General features: G+C 44.0%; 1 protein-coding gene across 1 annotated transcript in view; it reads right to left on the bottom strand.

The window, feature by feature from the left end:
* The window catches only part of FOXK1 (forkhead box K1), a 169,124-nt gene extending 148,066 nt beyond the window's left edge, over positions 1-21,058 (bottom strand). The window contains exon 1 of the mRNA XM_073633057.1: positions 20,581-21,058. Coding sequence (XP_073489158.1) covers positions 20,581-20,948 — 368 coding nt within the window. The 5' untranslated portion in view covers positions 20,949-21,058. The remainder of the gene's footprint in view (positions 1-20,580) is intronic.
* Positions 21,059-21,876: the final 818 nt, after the last annotated feature.

Consider the following 21,876-nt stretch of genomic DNA (forward strand, 5'->3'; position numbering starts at 1 on the left):
CACAACCGTGGAGTGGATGAGTGAGCAGTGAATGTTTCAGGCTATGCCTCGACTGCCATCATAAATGCTGCCGTGTGCCATGTCTGGCATGCATGTCAGGGGTTGCTGACCCTGCTAGAGAGTGAATGATCACTGTGATAGCCAATCATAGGCGTAATCTCAATTGCTAGTGTAAGACCCCAAGCTATCACTGACAGCCTAGTCTCATTGCTGGGAACACGCTTTCAGCACAAACAGAGGAACACATATGTGGCACCCAGTGTTAAAGCCCATTTTCTGGACACTGCTTATATGTGTTACATGGTTGTGCAGGGATTAACCACTTGCCTACTGTTGTACATTAAAAACAGCAGTAGGGTGGGCATGGTATTCTGGAGTGTTTTTATATGGTACATCATAGGCAAAATGCATTATGCCAATCGCACAATATTAGCCAATCAAGGTGTCACAAAATGTAAACATTACTACCATTGAGAACCCTCACCCTTCCTCTTACAACAGACATGAAAACTTTATGAACAGTGTTACCCTAAGGAGGTAGCAGCACCAGATTCAAGGTTTGGGGTTCCATTAAATGTTATTGTGGGATCGTTAAACTCTTGCACCCCCATCTACTTTCCTGTACTCCTCTCCATCCTATCTGTTAGTATATAGTGTCACGTTAGCAAGCTCTACTTTTTTAACCCCTTAATGCCATCATGTTTTTTGCACATTTTCAAAAAAATTGTGGCAAATATTAGATCACCTTGAAGTGTCTACTTTCTAAAAAGGGGTAATTTCAGGTGTATTCATGCTGTCTATGTATTTTTATTTGGACTGGTTTTTCTTACTTTGTTATAAAACCTTTGTTCCCTAAATTTTTTAGGGATTTTTTTTTCTTTTTATAGTGAAAAACCCAAAGCAAAAAAATAAACGAATAGTTATTAAATATCAACAAAAGAAACACTGTCTCAAAAAAGTATAGAAAATTTATAAGGGTACAGTGTTGCATGACTGAGTAATTGTCAAACTATCATAGCACTGAAAAATGGCCTGATAATGAAGGGCTATATACAGGCTGGTACTCAAGTGGTTAAAGTAGTATGGCCAGAAGTTTAAAAGTCTTGTTGATTCCTCCAAGGAGACCCAGTGCACATAGCACTTGATCTGATTAAAATCTAATGTAAACATCACTTGCAATTAAAAAAAAAAAAAAAAAAAAAAAAAAAGGCATGACAGAACCTCTTAAATGTGAAATCTGGTGTCAAAAAGACCTCAGATCTCATATTTACACTAAAATGCAATAAAATTTGTTTTTTTTAACCACTTAAGGACCAGCCTCGTTTTGGATTTTAGGTGTTTACATGTTTAAAACAGGTTTTTTGCTAGAAAATTACTTAGAACCCCCAAACATTATATATTGTTTTTTCTAACACCCTAGAGAATAAAATGGCAGTCAACGCAATACTTTTTTTTGCACCGTATTTGCGCAGCGGTCTTATAAGCGCACTTTTTTTTGGAAAAAATTCACTTTTTGAATAAAAAAAATAAGGACAACAGTAAAGTTAGCCCAATTTTTTTTTATATTGTGAAAGATAATGTTACGCCAAGTAAATTGATACCCAACATGTCACGCTTCAAAATTGCGCCCGCTTGTGGAATGGCGTCAAACTTTTACCCTCAAAAATCTCCATAGGCAACGTTTAAAAAATTCTACAGGTTGCATGTTTTGCGTTACAGAGGAGGTCTAGAGATAGAATTATTACTCTCGCTCTACCGGTCGCGGCGATACCTCACATGTGTGGTTTGACCACCGCTTTCATATGGGGGTGCTACTCACGTATGCGTTCGCTTCTGCACGCGAGCTCGTCGGGACGGGGGGTTTTTTAAAAAAAATTTTTATTATTTATTTTACATTTTACATGATTTTATTTTTACACTGTTAAAAAAAAAATTGTGTCACTTTTATTCCTATTACAAGGAATGTAAACATCCCTTGTAATAGAAAAAAGCATGACAGAACCTCTTAAATATGAGATCTGGGGTCAAAAAGACCTCAGATCTCATATTTACGTTAAAATGCAATTAAAAAAAAAAAAAAAAGTGATTAAAAAAAATGACATTGAAAAAAATGTGCCTTTAAGACGTATGGGCGGAAGTGACGTTTTGACGTTGCTTCCGCCCAGCAGTGTCATGGAGATGACATTTTAGCCTCACTCGTCTCCAGGCACAGAAGGGAGACAGACGCGATCGCCTCCGCCACTAACGACGGCTCCGGTAAGCGGCGGAGGGCACCGGATCACAGCGGGAGGGGGGGCCCCTCTCCCGCCACCGATAAAAGTGATCTAGCGGCGAATGCGCCGCAGAGACCACTTTTATCTGAAAGAGGACAGCCGGCCTTTTTTTTGAAATACCGGAGTTATGGCAGCTAGCTGCTGCCATAACATTGGTATTGAGCGTCAAAGTACCTACGTATAACGACGGTGGCTGGTCCAAAACAGCAATCACTATTAAGGGGTTCATTTATACTGTGAAACAAAAAAAAAAAAAAAAGATAGATAGATAGACAGACACAGTTTGGTCCATATATTTTTTTTCACGCATTTACCAAAACATATTCAAGCTATAGTTATATAATGGATATGGGCGGAATATGCACACTCTCAGGTTTACCAACAATTTCGACCGTGGGCCCAGCTAATGTCGATGGATCCGAAGCAAAAACTTTTACCCTTGTATTTACGTGTATGTTGTAATCGAAACGAAAATAATATTCTGTCTTGTATGATTTATACATGTTTTTATCATTGTCCACTATTTTATGGAAACGATCATGTAAACAAGTTTATTCTGTCAGTTAGTGGCCAATTCACTTTCGACCGACGAATATTCGTTTAGTCTGCAAACGGACAAAATTATGTGTGTGTATGGCCAGCATAAGTGTGGTATTTGCATTTGGAATCTATTCGCTGTGAACCTACATCATGCGTTCAAAGGAGCTGTCCATGCCAGTGAAACAGGCTATTATAAGGCTTCAAAAATGAAACAAATCCTTCAGAGAGATAGCAGCAACATTAGGAGTGGCCAAATTAACAGCTTGGTACATTCTGAGGAAAGAAGAAGAAGAAAGCACTGGTGAGCTCAGCAACATAATTTTATGCTGGTGGCATACAGAGCCAAAAGTATAAAAATCGTGCCCAAATATATATGGACCGGACCCAACTGTATAATAAAATATATATATATATATATAGATCAGGGTATTTTAACTGGGAGTCAGACGTGAAGCTATATGAAGGGTGGTAGGGGGAATATAAATCTTTTATATTAAAGCGTTTGTTTGCTTATTTATTTTGGGTTAACAAACACAGATACTGTTCCTTTAAAGCATATTATACAGCACAGTGCTTGTGCTGTGTAATTTGGCACCCTGTATGACCTAGAAAAAACCTGGTTGATCTTGTTTGACTATAACCTCCCTTCTGCAAACAGACCACGATAATCATGGCTGCTGAGCCTTGCATTTGTGGTCCTTTAGCACGATTACGTCAGTCGCAGCCCTGCTCTCTGCAACTCTCCCGGTGTCTTTGTCCTTTGTCCTCCTCCCCCCCTCTCTGCTTGTACCAGTGCCAGGGTGGATTTTATTTAAATCACGATTTAAATCACTAGTAAAAAGGCTTGATTTAAATCAACTCCATTTAAATCATAATTTTTGAAGAGAACCTGCTCCTCTGATCCGCTGTTTACTCGATAGTCCCATTCACTTTAATGGGACGGCTGGTGATGCGGCAGTGACACAACAAAGTGAGGGACGTGGCGGCAGCAGGTGAGTGATGCCCGCTAACAAGCGCTGCCATGATGGATCTGAAATGACAGGTGCTCTTTAAATGTAAGGACTTATTCTTGCAAGTATATTCTTCTGGGGTCCAAATGTACTCTTCTGGGGTCCCCCGATGGCGCGTCTGGCTCCTCCTGCCTTCAGAGTGCAAGCTGCAAAGTATAGTATAGAGTGCCTCTACAGAAAGGTAAAAAAACCTGTGCATTTAGAATCACTTTAAATAATCTCCTTCTCCTGCCCAGGACTTCATGTGCCATGAAATATTGCTCCTCATACATTAACAACTTTTTAGGCACTTACTGACATGTATGGACGGTGTAATGTGCTGTATGTGTGTTGCATGGCATTTCCCGATATGTAAACAAACATGCATTCTGTATGTAGGCCAACTAATCGGCTGACCAACTAATTGTTTATGAAAATAGTAGACAACTATTTTTATAATTGTTAGGTCGATTCGTTGTTTCACCCCTAATCAAGTGCTATGTGCACTGGGTCCCCTGTCAGATTTGACAAGACTTAAACTTCCGTTGATACTTCTCTTTTGAAGCTGAACTCAAGGTAAAATAAAATGAATAACATTTGCTAAATTAAAATGTTAATAAATCACCTTTATTGATGGCTGTCCCATTTGTGAATGGTAAATCGTTAAAATTATTAGTTGAATTCATCCCAGACACTACCAAAAGCACCAAACTTTCACCACTAAAACTGCCACTCTCAACCTTCCACTCCCCCTTGTCCATCTTGTATTCTTTTCACAGGATACAAGACATTCTGTGAAAGGACAGGGGGTCAGAAGAGGTGGATGAATGATATGCTCTCTCCTCATCCATTCACAGACTGACTTATCCCGTGAAAGGAATACAAGAGGTTTTACAAGTCGCACAGGGGAGAAAAGGGAGGAAATCAAACATCCCTCTATCATTCGCTGTATGAGAGCAGGCGCTATCAGCTTCAGTGTCGGAAGTCCAGCGCTTAAAGTGATGTCTGGTAAGAATGAAATTAATAGCATTCCCCAACACAGCACCATCTGCATATGGAACACCACATTTCTCCGTATGAGGAAAGGGGAGCTGATAACCAGCAAGTCTGTCAAGTCACAGCGAGTAAATTGTTTACACTAATAATCAGGGAACTAATCATCAGTGCCTATCATGCATATCAGTGAAAAAGAAAAAAATTACTTTTTTGCAAAATTTTATAAAATGGGGTGGGCAACTACATGGCAAATGAGGTTTAATGTAGAAAAATTTAAAATAATGCATTTGGGTGGCAAAAATATAAATGCGATCTACTCACTAGGGGGAGAACCCCTGGGGCAATCTAGGATGGAAAAGGACCTGGGGGTCCTAGTAGATGATTGGCATTGCATGCCATTGCTGAGCCTAGCTGCTGCTAACAAAGCAAAGCAAACAGAATATTGGCATGCATTAAAAAGGGATAAAGGGATAAAGCACTGATAAAGCGATAATTCTCCCACTGTACAAGACTCTGGTCTGGCCGCACCTGGAGTATGCTGTCCAGTTCTGGGCACCAGTCCTCAGGAAGGATGTACTGGAAATGGAGTGAGTACAAAGAAGTACAACAAAGCTAATAAAGGGTCTGGAGGATATTAGTTATGAAGAAAGGTTGTGAGCACTGAACTTATTCTCTCTGGAGAAGAGACGCTTGGAGGGAATATGATTTCAATTTATAAATACCGTACTGGTGACCCCACAATAGGGATAAAAAATTTTGTGGAAGGGAGTTTAACAAGACTCGTGGCCACTCATTACCACTTCCCAACCGCTGCATGCCGATGTACGTCTTAATCTTGTAAACAAGGCATTTCCCTGTTCTGCCTAGTGACTTGACAGGGATCTACTGTTCCCAGTGATCAGGAGCAGTGATCTCTGTCATGTCCAAGGTAGCCCATCCCCCCTACAGTTAGAACACGCAAAGGGAACACATTTAACCCCTTGATCGCCCCCTAATGTTTAACTCCTTCCCTGCCAGTGACATTTATATAGTAATCAGTAGCTATTTTTAACTCTGATCGCTGTATAAATGTCAATGGTCCCAAAATAGTGTCAAAAGTGTCCGATCTGTCCACCAATGTTGCAGTTCCGATAAAAATCGCAGATCACCGCCATTACTAATAAAAAACAAATAATAAAAATGCCATAAAACTATCCCCTATTTTGTAGACACTATAACTTTTGCGTAAACCAATCAATATACACTTATTATGATTTTTTTTTACCAAAAATGTGTCGTTTTTTATATATTTTTGTGGGATTATTTATTATAGCAAAAAAGTAAAAAATATTGCTTTTTTTTCCCCAAAATTTTTGTTCTTTTTTTGTTTATAATGCAAGAAATAAAAACCGCAGAGGTAAACAAATACCACCAAAAAAAGCTCTATTTGTGGGAAAAAAAGGACGTCAATTTTGTTTGGGTACAATGTCGGACGACCGCACAATTGTCAGTTAAAGCGACGCAGTGCCGCATCGCAACAGGAAGTGGGTAAAATCTTCCGGGGCTGAAGTGGTTAAAATTAGAAGAAAAGGTTTAACCTTAAACTACGTAGAGGGTTCTTTACTGTAAGAGCGGCAAGTATGTGGAATTCCCTTTCACAGGCGGTGGACTCAGCGGGGGGCATCAATAGTTTCAAAAAACTATTAGATAAGCACCTGAACGACCACAACATACAGGGATATACAATGTAATAGTGACATATAATTACACACATAGGTTGGACTTGATGGACTTGTGTCTTTTTTCAACCTCACCTACTATGTAATAACAGGTCATCAGTTTTTACTTTTTTTTTTTAAATAAAAAGCTGTTTTTGTGCAACTGGAGCATATTATTATTTATTAAACTACATCAAATGTAAGTACTTTTTCACACCAGCAGCTTTGCCACGGGTGTACGCTGGGAGGGACAGTGCTGTTGTGCAACTTCCAGCGTATCTCAATGTTTACCTTTCATTTTTTTGTCACAACTTTGAGAGGTCACAAGTGATATTCATTTGGTTCTATTCACTGCAGTGGTTTCTTTCAAAACAACCGTCGCTAGAAAAAAAAAAAAGTACTACTTGCTGTACTTTTTTTAGTGCACATAACTGCAACACAGTGGGGTACTGACTTCATATCAAACAAGGCAGATTGTCTTGTCTCTACATTAGGACTGCACTGGTAAAGATTGTTTGGAGCAATCAAGCTTCTGTCTGATTAGCAAACCTATGAGATGAGCAGGCTTGCGCTGCTTTTAGAATTCAACATCTAACCAGTCAGACGGAATTCTAAGTAATGTATGTCACTATATAAACCCACTTTACTGTTAAAAATAAGTGTAAAATGCAAAACTCCGGTGGGTGTAACAAGATGTCCGCTTTCCCCTTCTGAGTGTATCCTTACTATGGAGGAGTGCGGGGTGTAGCAAGATGGCAGTGACGGAACATCACTTCTGTTACAAATTCTGACGGGTCGCCAAATCTGATGAAATATTGGCATTACTTTCCTCGTGAGCTGTCTCCGTATGAGGAAAGGAGAGCTGACAACCAGCAAGTCTGTCAAGTCACAGTGAGTACACTGTTTACGCTAATGATTAGAGAACTAATCATCAGTGCATCCCCATCAGTGCAACTTATCACTGCCGCCTCATCAGTGCCTATAATGCATATAGGTGGAAAATAAATAATTATTTTGCAAAATTTTATAAAAAGAAAATGTCTTTTTTTTGTTTTTAAGCAAAAAATAAAATCCTCGGTGATGATTAAACACCACCAAAAGAAAGCTTTTTTTGTCTCAAAAAATATATATATAAATATATAATTTGAGTACCGAGTTGCATGACCACATAATTGTCAAAGTGTGACAGCGCTAAGAGCTGAAAATTGGCCTGGGCAGGAAGGGGTGAGAGTGTTCGGTATTGAAGTGGTTAAGCTGCCCATACATGTTTAGATTTCTGATTGGCTGCAGGTGCTCTTTTCTGGACAAGCTTTTTTAACAAATGTCAACTGTGCAATCAAATTTGTGGGATGGAGTGGTGGCAGCAGAAATCTGCTGAAATTTAAAGCAGTGTATGACCAGCTTTAATTCTTATGTGACCTATGAGGAAACCCTGTCTACCATTTGAAACAACACAACAGAAGGAAAAAATCAAAGCTGCAATATGGCAATTGTAAAGCCTCGTTCACATGGGCAGCTAGAGGCAGTAAAAACAGGCTGTTGATCTGCATTTTTACCGTCCCTCACCTGTCCACCTATACTGTGCAACTGTTGGCTGGAGGGTAAAGTACTACTGCTGTGGCATCAATACTTTGTTTTGCAGCAAAAACTCAACAGCATCATGTCATGTTGGCAGGGAGTACTGCTGTCAAATGCAAGCTATGCAAGTAAAAGGGCCATGCTACAACTGCGAGCCAACAAAAAATCATGTTTGGTTGAAAAAAAAAAAAAAAAAAAAGCAAGCATTCATCAGGCGGTAATATTGCCCTGTTAAATGCCTGGCAGCTGTTGTACTACCAGCCCCTGAAAAGTGATTCATTGTGGATCACATTTCAGAGGGGCAGTAGAGAGTGGTGCTTGTGTAAATGAGCCCTAAGGATTGAGTTGTGGTTTTACTGCCCCAAGACTTCATTCCTTAAGGCCCCTTTTCAATTGGGTCCGCCTGTCCGTTTTTCAGGCAGGCCCGATTGGACCACCCATTGTATTCTATGGAGCGGCGGATGTCAGCTGACACCCGTCGGCATCCAATCCGCTAAAAACAGATGCCATCCATCCAGCTGATCGGATCGGATCAGGTGACAGTCGGATGGAAATGAACAGGCAGTTTCCATCCAAACATCCAATAGAGGACAGAGGGCTGTGTCCGCTCTGCATAGTGAAGCAGACACGGACCTGTAATTCGCCTGCTCAGCAGGGGATCAGCAGATTCCCCCCGAGCAGGCAGATCCGCTTGCAGATTCCGCTCATCTGAAAGGGGCCTTACCCAACATAGCAGCCAGGGCTGTACACATGGGATTCACTGCAGATCCCTTTTCAGAGGGGCAGTAGAGAGTGCCGCTTGTGTAAACAAGCTCTAGGGGCCTGTTCACGCACGCAGCCTGGGAGGATAATAGTAGGGAACTGACCCCTCTGTTTTACTGCCCCCAACTTCCCTTCTCAAAGGCTAGGTTCACTTTTGAAACAGGTTACACGTTTCACCCAAATGTTATTCTCCCCACACCCACCGTAGAATTTAAAAACATGGTGGACATGCAGGGCTCTGTCTGCATCTACCATTGGCCTCCGCGGCTTGTAGTTCTCAATGAATTGTGAGGGCGCTGGTGATCACTATTATAGTTCATCGATTCCTTTTGCCATTCAATAATTGCCTGCCCATATTGCAGGTATGGGCAAGACAGTGTGCTGAGGGTCTGCAGGATCCCTACGTTGCACCCATGATCTGCTGTGATCACGGGTGAAAAGATTTACAGGCTGCAGAGTAAAAAAAAAAAAAATGCACATTTGTCACTTTTTTTTTTTATTTGTTTTACTTGCTTTTCTATAAAAAGGTGAACTTATCTTTTAACCCAACACAGTATCCAGAGTGGGTAGTACACATCCACCCTTCTGTTACATACAGCAGATGGTAACACCACCAAAAGCAACCCATTCAATCTTATGAGGCTGCTTTACATCCACGTGCAATTCATGCGATTGTGGAGCTGGCTTTTCAGGATTAAAACATGCGGTGAGGTGGTGACATATTGTGTCCCAGACGTTGGTCCGCTGCCCTCTGAAAAGAAATCCACCGTGGATCGCTTCTTAGAAAGACAGCAAGGGCTGCCGCTAGTGTAAACGATCCCGGAGTGTTTGCAGAATAAGCAAATATTGGCTGTTCTGTTGTATCAACAAGAAATGTGCCAGGACACGGCCAGCTCAGGCCTTAACAGTCAGACACCTGGAGCATGTCAACTCAGGGTCCTGTAAGAGGATGTGTGGGGTATTGAGGAGCCTCCACTATACACAGGCCTCTATGTAGAAGGAGAAGTGAGGAGCCTCCACTATACATAGCCTCTATGTAGAAGGAGAAGTGAGGAGCCTCCACTATACATGGCCTCTATGTAGAAGGAGAAGTGAGGAGCCTCCACTATACACAGGCCTCTATGTAGTAGTGAGGAGCCTCCACTATACACAGGCCTTTCTGTAGAAGAAGCAGAGAAGAGCCCCCACTATACACAGGCCTTTCTGTAGAAGAAGTAGTGAGGAGCCCCCACTATACACGGGCCTCTATGTAGAAGGAGTAGTGAAGAGCCTCCACTATACACAGACCTCTATGTAGAAGGAGTAGTAAAGAGCCTCCACTATACACAGGCCTCTATGTAGAAGGAGTAGTGAAGAGCCTCCACTGTACACAGGCCTCTATGTAGGAGTAGTAAAGAGCCTCCACTATACACGGGCCTCTATGTAGAAGGAGTAGTGAAGAGCCTCCACTATACACAGACCTTTATGTAGAAGGAGTAGGGAAGAGCCTCCACTATACACAGGCCTCTATGTAGAATGAGTAGGGAAGAGCCTCCACTATACACAGGCCTCTATGTAGAAGGAGTAGTGAAGAGCCTCCACTATACACAGGCCTCTATGTAGAAGGAGTAATGAAGAGCCTCCACTGTACACAGGCCTCTATGTAGAAGGAGTAGTGAAGAGCCTCCACTATACACAGACCTCTATGTAGAAGGAGTAGTGAAGAGCCTCCACTGTACACAGGCCTCTATGTAGAAGGAGTAGTGAAGAGCCTTCCACTATACACAGGCCTCTATGTAGAAGGAGTAGTGAAGAGCCTTCCACTATACACAGGCCTCTATGTAGAAGGAGTAGTGAAGAGCCTCCACTGTACACAGGCCTCTATGTAGAAGGAGTAGTGAAGAGCCTCCACTGTACACAGGCCTCTATGTAGAAGGAGTAGTGAAGAGCCTCCACTGTACACAGGCCTCTATGTAGAAGGAGTAGTGAAGAACCTCCACTGTACACAGGCCTCTATGTAGAAGGAGTAGTGAAGAGCCTCCACTGTACACAGGCCTCTATGTAGAAGGAGTAGTGAAGAGCCTCCACTGTACACAGGCCTCTATGTAGAAGGAGTAGTGAAGAGCCTCCACTGTACACAGGTCTCTATGTAGAAGGAGTAGTGAAGAGCCTCCACTGTACACAGGCCTCTATGTAGAAGGAGTAGTGAAGAGCCTCCACTATACACAGGCCTCTATGTAGAAGGGAGTACTGAGGAGCCTCCATGTAGGAGTAGAGAAGAGCCTCCATGTACACAGGCCTCTATGTAGGAGTAGTGAGGAGCCTCCACTATACACAGGCAGGGTGGATATAAATCAAATGATTTTTTTTTTAATCCGTTTTGGATTATCACAAATTTATTTAAACAAAATGCTTTTAGAGTAAAAATCTATCTAAATATAGTTTTCTGTTTAAGATACATTAATAATTTAGTTTATTCAGCATGAAATGGAGCTTGGTTATAAAGCAGGAGGCTGTATATTTTGCAATATTTACATTCTTGGTAAACTCATTCAATGAATCCAAGCTCTGCAAGCTAAGATAACATGCACTGCATTGATGCATTCACACAATTTCACAGTAACCATGAGATAAATAAAAGTTCAGGAATATTCCTTTATCCCATTGTTTTGCAAATCTATGTACACTACAAACTGTATGATTGAATCAGTTCTGATATAGCTGTTTTACTAACCTGACAGCTTATTCTAAATAGGAAACCTTCATTTTGTTTGCAAATATTAAACATTCTAACTACCAGCAAGAATGAGCCCTTACATTTAAAGAGTGCCTGTCACTTCAGATCCATCATTGCAGCGCCTGTTAGCGGGCATCCACGCACCTGCTGCCGCCACGTCCCTCACCTTGTTGCGTAACTGCCGCATCATCAGCTGTCCCATTAAAGTGAATGGGACTGTCAGGGAGTCAACAGCGGGTCAGAGATGACAGTTGCTCTTTAAACATGATGATTTAAATCAAAATCACCCTGCCATGTGGAAGGAGTAGTGCGGAGCCTCCACTATACGCAGGCCCCTATGTAGGAGGAGTAGTGAGGAGCCTCCATTATACACAGGCCTCCATGTGAAAGGAGTAGTGAGGAGCCTCCATGTACACAGGTCTCTATATGTATAGTGAGGAGCCTCCATGTACAATGAGTAGTGAGGAGCCTCCATGTACACAGGCCTCTACATGTATAGTGAAAAAAAAAAAAGAGAGAAGGAAAGCGCCTCTGAGTGCAGGTATTTAATAAAAAATAATGAGCACGTATTCACACTTACAGCAGGGTAAATAGAGTACAGCTCCAGTGAAGAGAACATCCTAGGTCAGTCCTGCGTCCATATGTAGAAGGCTGTGATGTCGCTCTGAGGGGACCTCCGCACGGAGTAACAAACTGCTGGGCTGCTGAGCTGGATAGAAGTTTCCGTGTTCCGGCAAAGCGCTCGTGGGCATATGACGTCACCAGGATGACTCAGCTGGACGGGAACACACGACGCGTTTCAGAGCATGCACGAGGCTCACAGTGGGCACGCGCGCTCCTTTATCAAGTGTGGATAGGATGGGAAGGATGATGACTTAAATAGCTCTACATTGAAGACTAAAAACAATCCAGCTGGACAAGAAAGGAGTATGAATGTAACTGACAACAGAAAAATCTGCTATCGCAAACATTTAAAACAAATCAAGGACATCTACAAATCTTTAAACAGCAATAAAAAAATTAAAAAAAATTATAATAATGTCGGCAAATTATTATGCCTTATACATGTTAAATAAATTATCTATATGAAGTATATTATATATATGTAGATAAATAGTATGTTTGAAGGTATCAAATAATTCTGGTGATGATTAAATATTGAAAGTGTAACAATAGGGATAATTAAAACACACAACTATGTGTACTCAAGACTGAGTTATTAAATCTTGCTACTATTGAAAATAATTATGAAAGTAATCATAAAATAAAATTATTCTATTATTGATATCCCATGTGTCAGTGATTTCCATATGTGGAACCAGTGGCACATGAGACATAACATCTATAGTCATGACACATAGGATAATGTACAGAAGGGGGACATTACATTTACATTTGTACACAATGCAGAAAGTCTCCCCCCTTTTTTAGACCTTGAACTTTTTCATGACCAGAATCTTATTCTGTCACGAAACTACACCAAACCCACTGCTGGGAATTCTTATTTACATTTTAATAGCTGTCATCACCCACTGTGGGTCAATAATATCCCTAAAGGCCAGTACTGCAGATTAAGACAAAACTGTACTAGGGATTCCGATTACATTTCCCAAAGTGCGCACCTCAAGAGTAAATTCTTAGAAAAAGGGTTCCCTGAGAAACTAGTAGATCAAGCCCACGCCACCTTTCTTCCAGGCAAAAAACCTAAGACGACAAAACCACCGGACAGTGACACTGTACGGTTTATTACCAGATATCACAGTGAATACAAGAAAATGGAACATATATTCCATAAACACTGGAATATCTTAAAACAGGATCCCCTTCTTAAAAATAATCTTGGTAATAGACCTAAGGTTACTTATAGAAGGGCCCCAACGCTGAAAAACAAGATAGCGCCCAGTAGATTGAAAACTACCAAACCTGAAAATTCCTTGTGTCTCATCCCTCTTATAGGTATGTACAGGTGTAATAAAGCCTTATGCAAGACCTGTGCCTTTGTGAGACATGGCCAGCGTAGTTTCCAACATAAAGATAAGAACTATCAGCTAGAGGGATCCTATAACTGTTCTACCGATTACGTAGTTTACTGTCTAACATGTCCATGTAAATCATTATACGTTGGTCACACAATTTGTCCATTGCGACAACGCTTTGGCAAACATCGTCGATTCATAGAAAAAAGGCTGCGACGAACACAGCGTTCCTCGTCACTTTCTGGAGCACCACAACCAATCTACTGTAGGCCTACAGGTGTTGGTGATAGAATCAATACCACGTAAATTGTCCGAAGCTGAACGTTTTTCTAAACTGTGTGAACGTGAAACGTTTTGGATATACACCTTAGACACTTTGGCACCCAACGGGTTGAATGAAGAATTAGAGGTTAATACCATCATATAGTATCACACTACTGTCTTGCATCTCACTGTCTCTACTGGTTTCTTTTTCTCTTCCCCTCCCCCTGTTCTTCTCCCCCCCCCTTTTTTTTTCTCTTCCCTCCCCCCCCCCCTTTTTTTTTCCCTCCGTTCCTCTTTAACTCCTTTTCCTCCCCCCCCCCCCCCCCCCTTCCTGTCCTTCTCTTCATTCCTTCCTTTTCCCTTCCCCACTTATTTCAACATACAATTACATAGATCTCACGCATATATCCCTTGTATGCTACACACTGCCTTGGTGCAGGTGTTTTGTATTTTTAGCTCATTTATAATGTAAATTATTTCCCCCTTCTGTACATTATCCTATGTGTCATGACTATAGATGTGATGTCTCATGTGCCACTGGTTCCACATATGGAAATCACTGACACATGGGATATCAATAATAGAATAATTTTATTTTATAATTGCTTTCATAATTATTTTCAATAGTAGCAAGATTTAATAACTCAGTCTTGAGTACACATAGTTGTGTGTTTTAATTATCCCTATTGTTACACTTTCAATATTTAATCATCACCAGAATTATTTGATCCCTTCAAACATACTATTTATCTACACATACATACATACACATATATATATATATATTATAAATAATATACTTCATATAGATAATTTATTTAAAATGTATAATGCATAATAATTTGCCGACATTATTATAATTTTTTTTATATTTTTTTACTGCTGTTTAAAGATTTGTAGATGTCCTTGATTTGTTTTAAATGTTTGCGATAGCAGATTTTTCTTCTGTTGTCAGTTACATTCATACTCCTTTCTTGTCCAGCTGGATTGTTTTTAGTCTTCAATGTAGAGCTATTTAAGTCATCATCCTTAGGGGGTGCGCATCTTCACTGGTCTCACGATTCCAATCGATTACGATTATCTGGTCAACGATTCGATTCGATTCGATTCCGCGATGCATCACGATTACGGACGAGCTCCCACTTCCGCTTGGGCCGCCTAGGCGGCCCTTCCACCCTGCAATCTTCTGGGACACCTCACAGTTCTCAAAAGATTGCCCGGCTATGCAGGAAAGCGCAGTGAGACATGCGCACCCGGATGTGAAGCTGCAAGCTGTCACAGCCAGATGCCCACAGTAGTATTGCAAGCGCTGTGGACAGGCAGGGGAGAGAATGGAGAGTTTGGGTGGCCACGTCGCTGAACTGTGGGACAGGTGAGTGTCTTTTTATTAAAAGTCAGAAGATGCACTTTTTTTTGTAGCTGCTGACTTCTAATAAACAAAAAATTGACTGGAACTCTGCTTTGAATTAAAAATAACCTCACTACCTAAAAAGTGCACTAATCCAGTGCACTACAGGGTACAGAGATTCACACACACACGGCTGCTTGGAGGTCAGAAGGGACAGAATCCACAGATGACAAACAGCCCTGTGAAGTTCCCTGTACTCTCTCTTTGCTGGACCAATGGCAGCTGGTGCTCAAAATTTTTTTGGGGGGCGCAAACATACTGAAAAATACTGAACCTCCCCCATCAAATGCAGCCTCACTGTGCCCATCAAATGCAGCCTTACTGTGCCCGTCAAACGCAGCCATCATTAATCCCACACAATTACTTTCTTTTAATTAATGTTATATTACAATAGATGCTGTGCCCCCCGCTGTATGTGCTTTTAAAAAACAATGTCACCACATACCGAATTTCGCCATAGTAGTACGATCATGTGACTCCCGGCTCATCCCGCCCCTCTCCGCTCTCCTCTCACGTGTCTCCTGAGTCCTGACGTCAGCGGGGAATTCTCAGTCCCGCCCGCTGACTATAGTTATCGTATCAGAAGAGAGGCAGGCGGGACTGAGAAATCCCTGCTGACGTCAGGACTCAGGAGACGAAAGAGGAAAGAGGAGAGCGGAGAAGGGCGGGGCGGGCCGGGAGTCACATGATCGTACTACTACGGCGAAATTCGGTATAAAGCGACATTGTTTTTTAAAAAAGCACATACAGCGGGGGCACAGCATCTATTGTCATACAACATTCATTAAAATAAAGGCATTTTAAAAATATGCTCGGAGCGCTTTCCCGGGGGGGGCGGGCCTAGTAATGACGTCACCGGACATCGATTTTCCGGTCCTTATGCATCGATGCCGCATCGGGGACACCAGAATCGCGATGCAACGATTAATTTCAGCACCCCTACTCATCCTTCCAGTCCTATCCACACTTGATAAAGGAGCGCGCATGCCCACTGTGAGCCTCGTGCATGCTCTGAAACGCGTCGTGTGTTCCCGTCCAGCTGAGTCATCCTGGTGATGTCATACGCCCACGAGCGCTTTGCCGGAACACGGAAACTTCTATGCAGCTCAGCAGCCCAGCAGTTTCTTACTACGTGCGGAGGTCTGCGGCCATCCCCTCGGAGCGACATCACAGCCTTCTACATATGGACGCAGGACTGACCTAGGATGTTCTCTTCACTGCAGCTGTATTCTATTTACCCTGCTGTAAGTGTGAATACGTGCTCATTATTTTTTATTAAATACCTGCACTCAGAGGCGCTTTCTTTCTCTTTTTTTCTACGGTTGTTTAGAGAGCTGACTTCGCTCAACATGAAAGCTGCCCTTAGCGCTGGTGTCCACTAAAGACTTTACTGGTCATCACATCCATTTATCACCACGGACTGCATATAAACTTTCTGATATTATTCTCAAGCAACCATTATTGGATATTATATAATTTACAGACATATTTATGTGATTCAAGCTATTGTTCCTGAGCGCTGATACATACATATAGGTCTACATGTATAGTGAGGAGCCTCCATGTACACAGGCCTCTACGTGTATAGTGAGGAGCCTCCATGTACACAGGCCTCTACGTACATAGTGAGGAGCCTCCATGTACAAGTAGTGAGGAGCCTCCATGAAGGAATAGTGAGGAGCCTCCATGAAGGAATAGGGAGGAGCCTCCATGTACACAGGCCTCTACCTGTATAATGAGGAGCCTCCATGTACACAGGCCTCTATGTACAAGGAGTAGTGAGGAGCCTCCATGTACACAGGCCTCCATGTACAAGGAGTAGTGAGGAGCCTCCATGTACACAGGCCTCTATGTACAAGGAGTAGTGAGGAGCCTCCATGAAGGAATAGTGAGGAGCCTCCATGTACACAGGCCTCCATGTACAAGGAGTAGTGAGGAGCCTCCATGTACACAGGCCTCTATGTACAAGGAGTAGTGAGGAGCCTCCATGTACACAGGCCTCTATGTACAAGGAGTAGTGAGGAGCCTCCATGTACACAGGCCTCTATGTACAAGGAGTAGTGAGGAGCCTCCATGTACACAGGCCTCTATGTACAAGGAGTAGTGAGGAGCCTCCATGAAGGAATAGTGAGGAGCCTCCATGTACACAGGCCTACATGTACAAGGAGTAGTGAGGAGCCTCCATGTACAAGGAGTAGTGAGGTGCCTCCGTGTACACAGGCCTCTACCTGTATAATGAGGAGCCTCCATGTACAAGGAATAGTGAGGAGCCTCCATGTACACAGGCCTCTACCTGTATAATGAGGAGCCTCCATGTACACAGGCCTCTATGTACAAGGAGTAGTGAGGAGCCTCCATGAAGGAATAGTGAGGAGCCTCCATGTACAAGGAGAAGTGAGGTGCCTCAGTGTACACAGGCCTCTACCTGTATAATGAGGAGCCTCCATGTACAAGGAATAGTGAGGAGCCTCCATGTACACAGGCCTCCATGTACAAGAAGTAGTGAGGAGCCTCCATGTACAAGGAGTAGTGAGGAGCCTCCATGTACACAGGCCTCTACCTGTATAATGAGGAGCCTCCATGTACAAGGAATAGTGAGGAGCCTCCATGTACACAGGCCTCCATGTACAAGGAGTAGTGAGGAGCCTCCATGAAGGAATAGTGAGGAGCCTCCATGTGCACAGGCCTCTACCTGTATAATGAGGAGCCTCCATGTACAAGGAGTAGTGAGGTGCCTCCGTGTACACAGGCCTCTACCTGTATAATGAGGAGCCTCCATGTACAAGGAATAGTGAGGAGCCTCCATGTACACAGGCCTCCATGTACAAGGAGTAGTGAGGAGCCTCCATGTACACAGGCCTCTACCTGTATAATGAGGAGCCTCCATGTACACAGGCCTCTATGTACAAGGAGTAGTGAGGAGCCTCCATGAAGGAATAGTGAGGAGCCTCCATGTACACAGGCCTCCATGTACAAGGAGTAGTGAGGAGCCTCCATGTACAAGGAGTAGTGAGGAGCCTCCATGTACAAGGAGTAGTGAGGAGCCTCCATGAAGGAATAGTGAGGAGCCTCCATGTACAAGGAGTAGTGAGGAGCCTCCATGTACAAGGAGTAGTGAGGTGCCTCCGTGTACGCAGGCCTCTACCTGTATAATGAGGAGCCTCCATGTACAAGGAATAGTGAGGAGCCTCCATGTACACAGGCCTCCATGTACAAGGAGTAGTGAAGAGCCTCCATGTACAAGGAGTAGTGAGGAGCCTCCATGTACACAGGCCTCTACCTGTATAATGAGGAGCCTCCATGTACAAGGAATAGTGAGGAGCCTCCATGTACACAGGCCTCCATGTACAAGGAGTAGTGAGGAGCCTCCATGAAGGAATAGTGAGGAGCCTCCATGTACACAGGCCTCTACCTGTATAATGAGGAGCCTCCATGTACAAGGAGTAGTGAGGAGCCTCCATGTACAAGGAGTAGTGAGGTGCCTCCGTGTACACAGGCCTCTACCTGTATAATGAGGAGCCTCCATGTACACAGGCCTCCATGTACAAGGAGTAGTGAGGAGCCTCCATGTACACAGGCCTCTACCTGTATAATGAGGAGCCTCCATGTACACAGGCCTCCACGTACAAGGAGTAGTGAGGAGCCTCCATGTACACAGCACTCTACCTGTATAATGAGGAGCCTCCATGTACAAGGAGTAGTGAGGAGCCTCCATGTACAAGGAATAGGGAGTAGTGAGGAGCCTCCATGTACAAGGAATAGGGAGTAGTGAGGGGCCTCCGTGTACAAGGAATAGGGAGTAGTGAGGGGCCTCCGTGTACAAGGAATAGGGAGTAGTGAGGGGCCTCCGTGTACAAGGAATAGTGAGGGGCCTCCGTGTACAAGGAGTAGTGAGGGGCCTCCATGTACAAGGAATAGGGAGTAGTGAGGAGCCTCCATGTACAAGGAATAGGGAGTAGTGAGGGGCCTCTGTGTACAAGGAGTAGTGAGGAGCCTCCATGTACAAGGAATAGGGAGTAGTGAGGAGCCTCCATGTACAAGGAATAGGGAGTAGTGAGGAGCCTCCATGTACAAGGAATAGGGAGTAGTGAGGGGCCTCCATGTACAAGGAATAGGGAGTAGTGAGGAGCCTCCGTGTACAAGGAATAGGGAGTAGTGAGGGGCCTCTGTGTACAAGGAGTAGTGAGGGGCCTCCGTGTACAAGGAGTAGTGAGGGGCCTCCGTGTACAAGGAGTAGGGAGTAGTGAGGGGCCTTCATGTACAAGGAATAGGGAGTAGTGAGGAGCCTCCATGTACAAGGAATAGGGAGTAGTGAGGAGCCTCCATGTACAAGGAATAGGGAGTAGTGAGGGGCCTCCGTGTACAAGGAGTAGTGAGGGGCCTCCGTGTACAAGGAATAGGGAGTAGTGAGGAGCCTCCATGTACAAGGAATAGGGAGTAGTGAGGAGCCTCCATGTACAAGGAATAGGGAGTAGTGAGGGGCCTCCATGTACAAGGAGTAGTGAGGGGCCTCCGTGTACAAGGAGTAGTGAGGGGCCTCCGTGTACAAGGAGTAGTGAGGGGCCTCCGTGTACAAGGAGTAGTGAGGGGCCTCCGTGTACAAGGAGTAGTGAGTAGTGAGGAGCCTCCATGTACAAGGAATAGGGAGTAGTGAGGGGCCTCCGTGTACAAGGAATAGGGAGTAGTGAGGGGCCTCCGTGTACAAGGAATAGGGAGTAGTGAGGGGCCTCCGTGTACAAGGAGTAGTGAGGGGCCTCCATGTACAAGGAATAGGGAGTAGTGAGGGGCCTCCGTGTACAAGGAGTAGTGAGGAGCCTCCATGTACAAGGAATAGGGAGTAGTGAGGGGCCTCCGTGTACAAGGAATAGGGAGTAGTGAGGAGCCTCCATGTACAAGGAATAGGGAGTAGTGAGGGGCCTCCGTGTACAAGGAGTAGTGAAGAGCCTCCATGTACAAGGAGTAGTGAGGAGCCTCCATGTACAAGGAATAGGGAGTAGTGAGGAGTGAGGAGCCTCCATGTACAAGGAATAGGGAGTAGTGAGGGGCCTCCGTGTACAAGGAGTAGTGAGGGGCCTCCATGTACAAGGAATAGTGAGGGGCCTCCGTGTACAAGGAATAGTGAGGGGCCTCCGTGTACAAGGAGTAGTGAGGGGCCTCCATGTGCACAGGGCGGAAACACTCCATGCAGGGTGCAGACAACACTCGTCCTCTGAGCTGCACACGTTGCTGTGAGGGAAGGAAGGCCAATAAGTGTTTGTAGGAGTTCTCTGAGAGAAGTTGTGAGGTGTGGAGGAGATGTGGGGTGGTGAGGAGGACACACACACACACACGGGGGACACACACACACGGGACACACACACACACACACGGGGGACACTCACTGTCGGGAGAGCTGTAGCGGGGGCGCCCCCCTCCTCTGGAAGGCCCCGTCCACGAACACTCCGTTCTTGCCCAGACACCTCAGGTAGAAGTTGGGCTCCACAAAGTTGAGTTGGAGGTGTCGGCGGGAGATGAAGCTGGAGCGGCCCATATTGACATCCACCGAGCCCTGGCTGGAGTCCCGTCCGATGATGACTGAAGGGTTCCTCATGAAGAACTCGAAGTCTCGGCCCTCCAGGCGGGCTAGCACGGGTCCGTCGCTCGGAGGGGCCCCTAGGTTTGGGGTATTACGTCGGCCATGGACGGGGCTGCAGGGAGCTGATCGTAGAGCCAGGAGGGCGATCACCCCCGAGTCCTCTGTAGCCTCCATGGCGGCTTCCTCTGTGGGATTGTTTTGGTTGTGGAAAGTGAGTAAGAGCAGGCGGGTACTCGGGCGGAGCGGAGGGAGACGGACTGGCCGAGAGGAGGGGTGTGATCTGAGCTCAGGTACAGGACACACAGCATGGGGGACACTCTCCACATTCAACATCAGTGGAGGGCTACAACCTCTGGCAACGTTTGTTTTTTTTTTGTTTATTATTATTTATTTATTTGCAAGCTTTGTCCCCATTGGGTAGATTTCCTTTCATTTCCTGTCCCATAGCCACAACAGGAAATGAGAGCAATAGGGAGGAGCCCCAACCCACAGGAAGCTGTCAAAGACATCAGCTAATCATAGGCAGTAGGGGCATTCTCCACCTGCAGCCACACACATGGGTGGGGCAGGGAATGCCTTTGCCATCTATGATTGGCTGTTGGCTTTGACAGCTTCCCGGCTGGAAAGTTCAAGACGGTTTTAGCCGTATTAACCACTTAAGCCCGGGAAGGTTTTACCCCCCTCCCCTTCCTGACCAGGCCATTTTTTGCGATACGGCACTGTGTTACTTTAACTGACAGTTGCACGGTCATGCAACGTTGTACCCAAATAACATTTATGTCCTTTTTTCCCATACAGCTTCTTTTGGTGGTATTTGGTCACCTCTGCCGTTTTTATTTTTTGTGTTATAAACAGAAAAAGGCAGACAATTTTGAAAAAAAAAAAACATTTTTACTTTCTGCTATAAAACATATCCAATAAAAAAATGTACAAAATCTAATTTCTTCATCAATGTAGGCAATATATGTTCAGCTACATATATTTGGTAAAAAAATCCCAATAAGTGTATATTAATTGGTTTGTGCAAATGTTTTATCGTCTACAAACAACGGGATATTTTTATGGAATTTTTATTTATCATTTTTTTTACTAGTAATGATCA

Source organism: Aquarana catesbeiana, linkage group LG06 (assembly GCF_042186555.1).
Source record: "Aquarana catesbeiana isolate 2022-GZ linkage group LG06, ASM4218655v1, whole genome shotgun sequence".
NCBI classification, from domain to species: domain Eukaryota; kingdom Metazoa; phylum Chordata; class Amphibia; order Anura; family Ranidae; genus Aquarana; species Aquarana catesbeiana.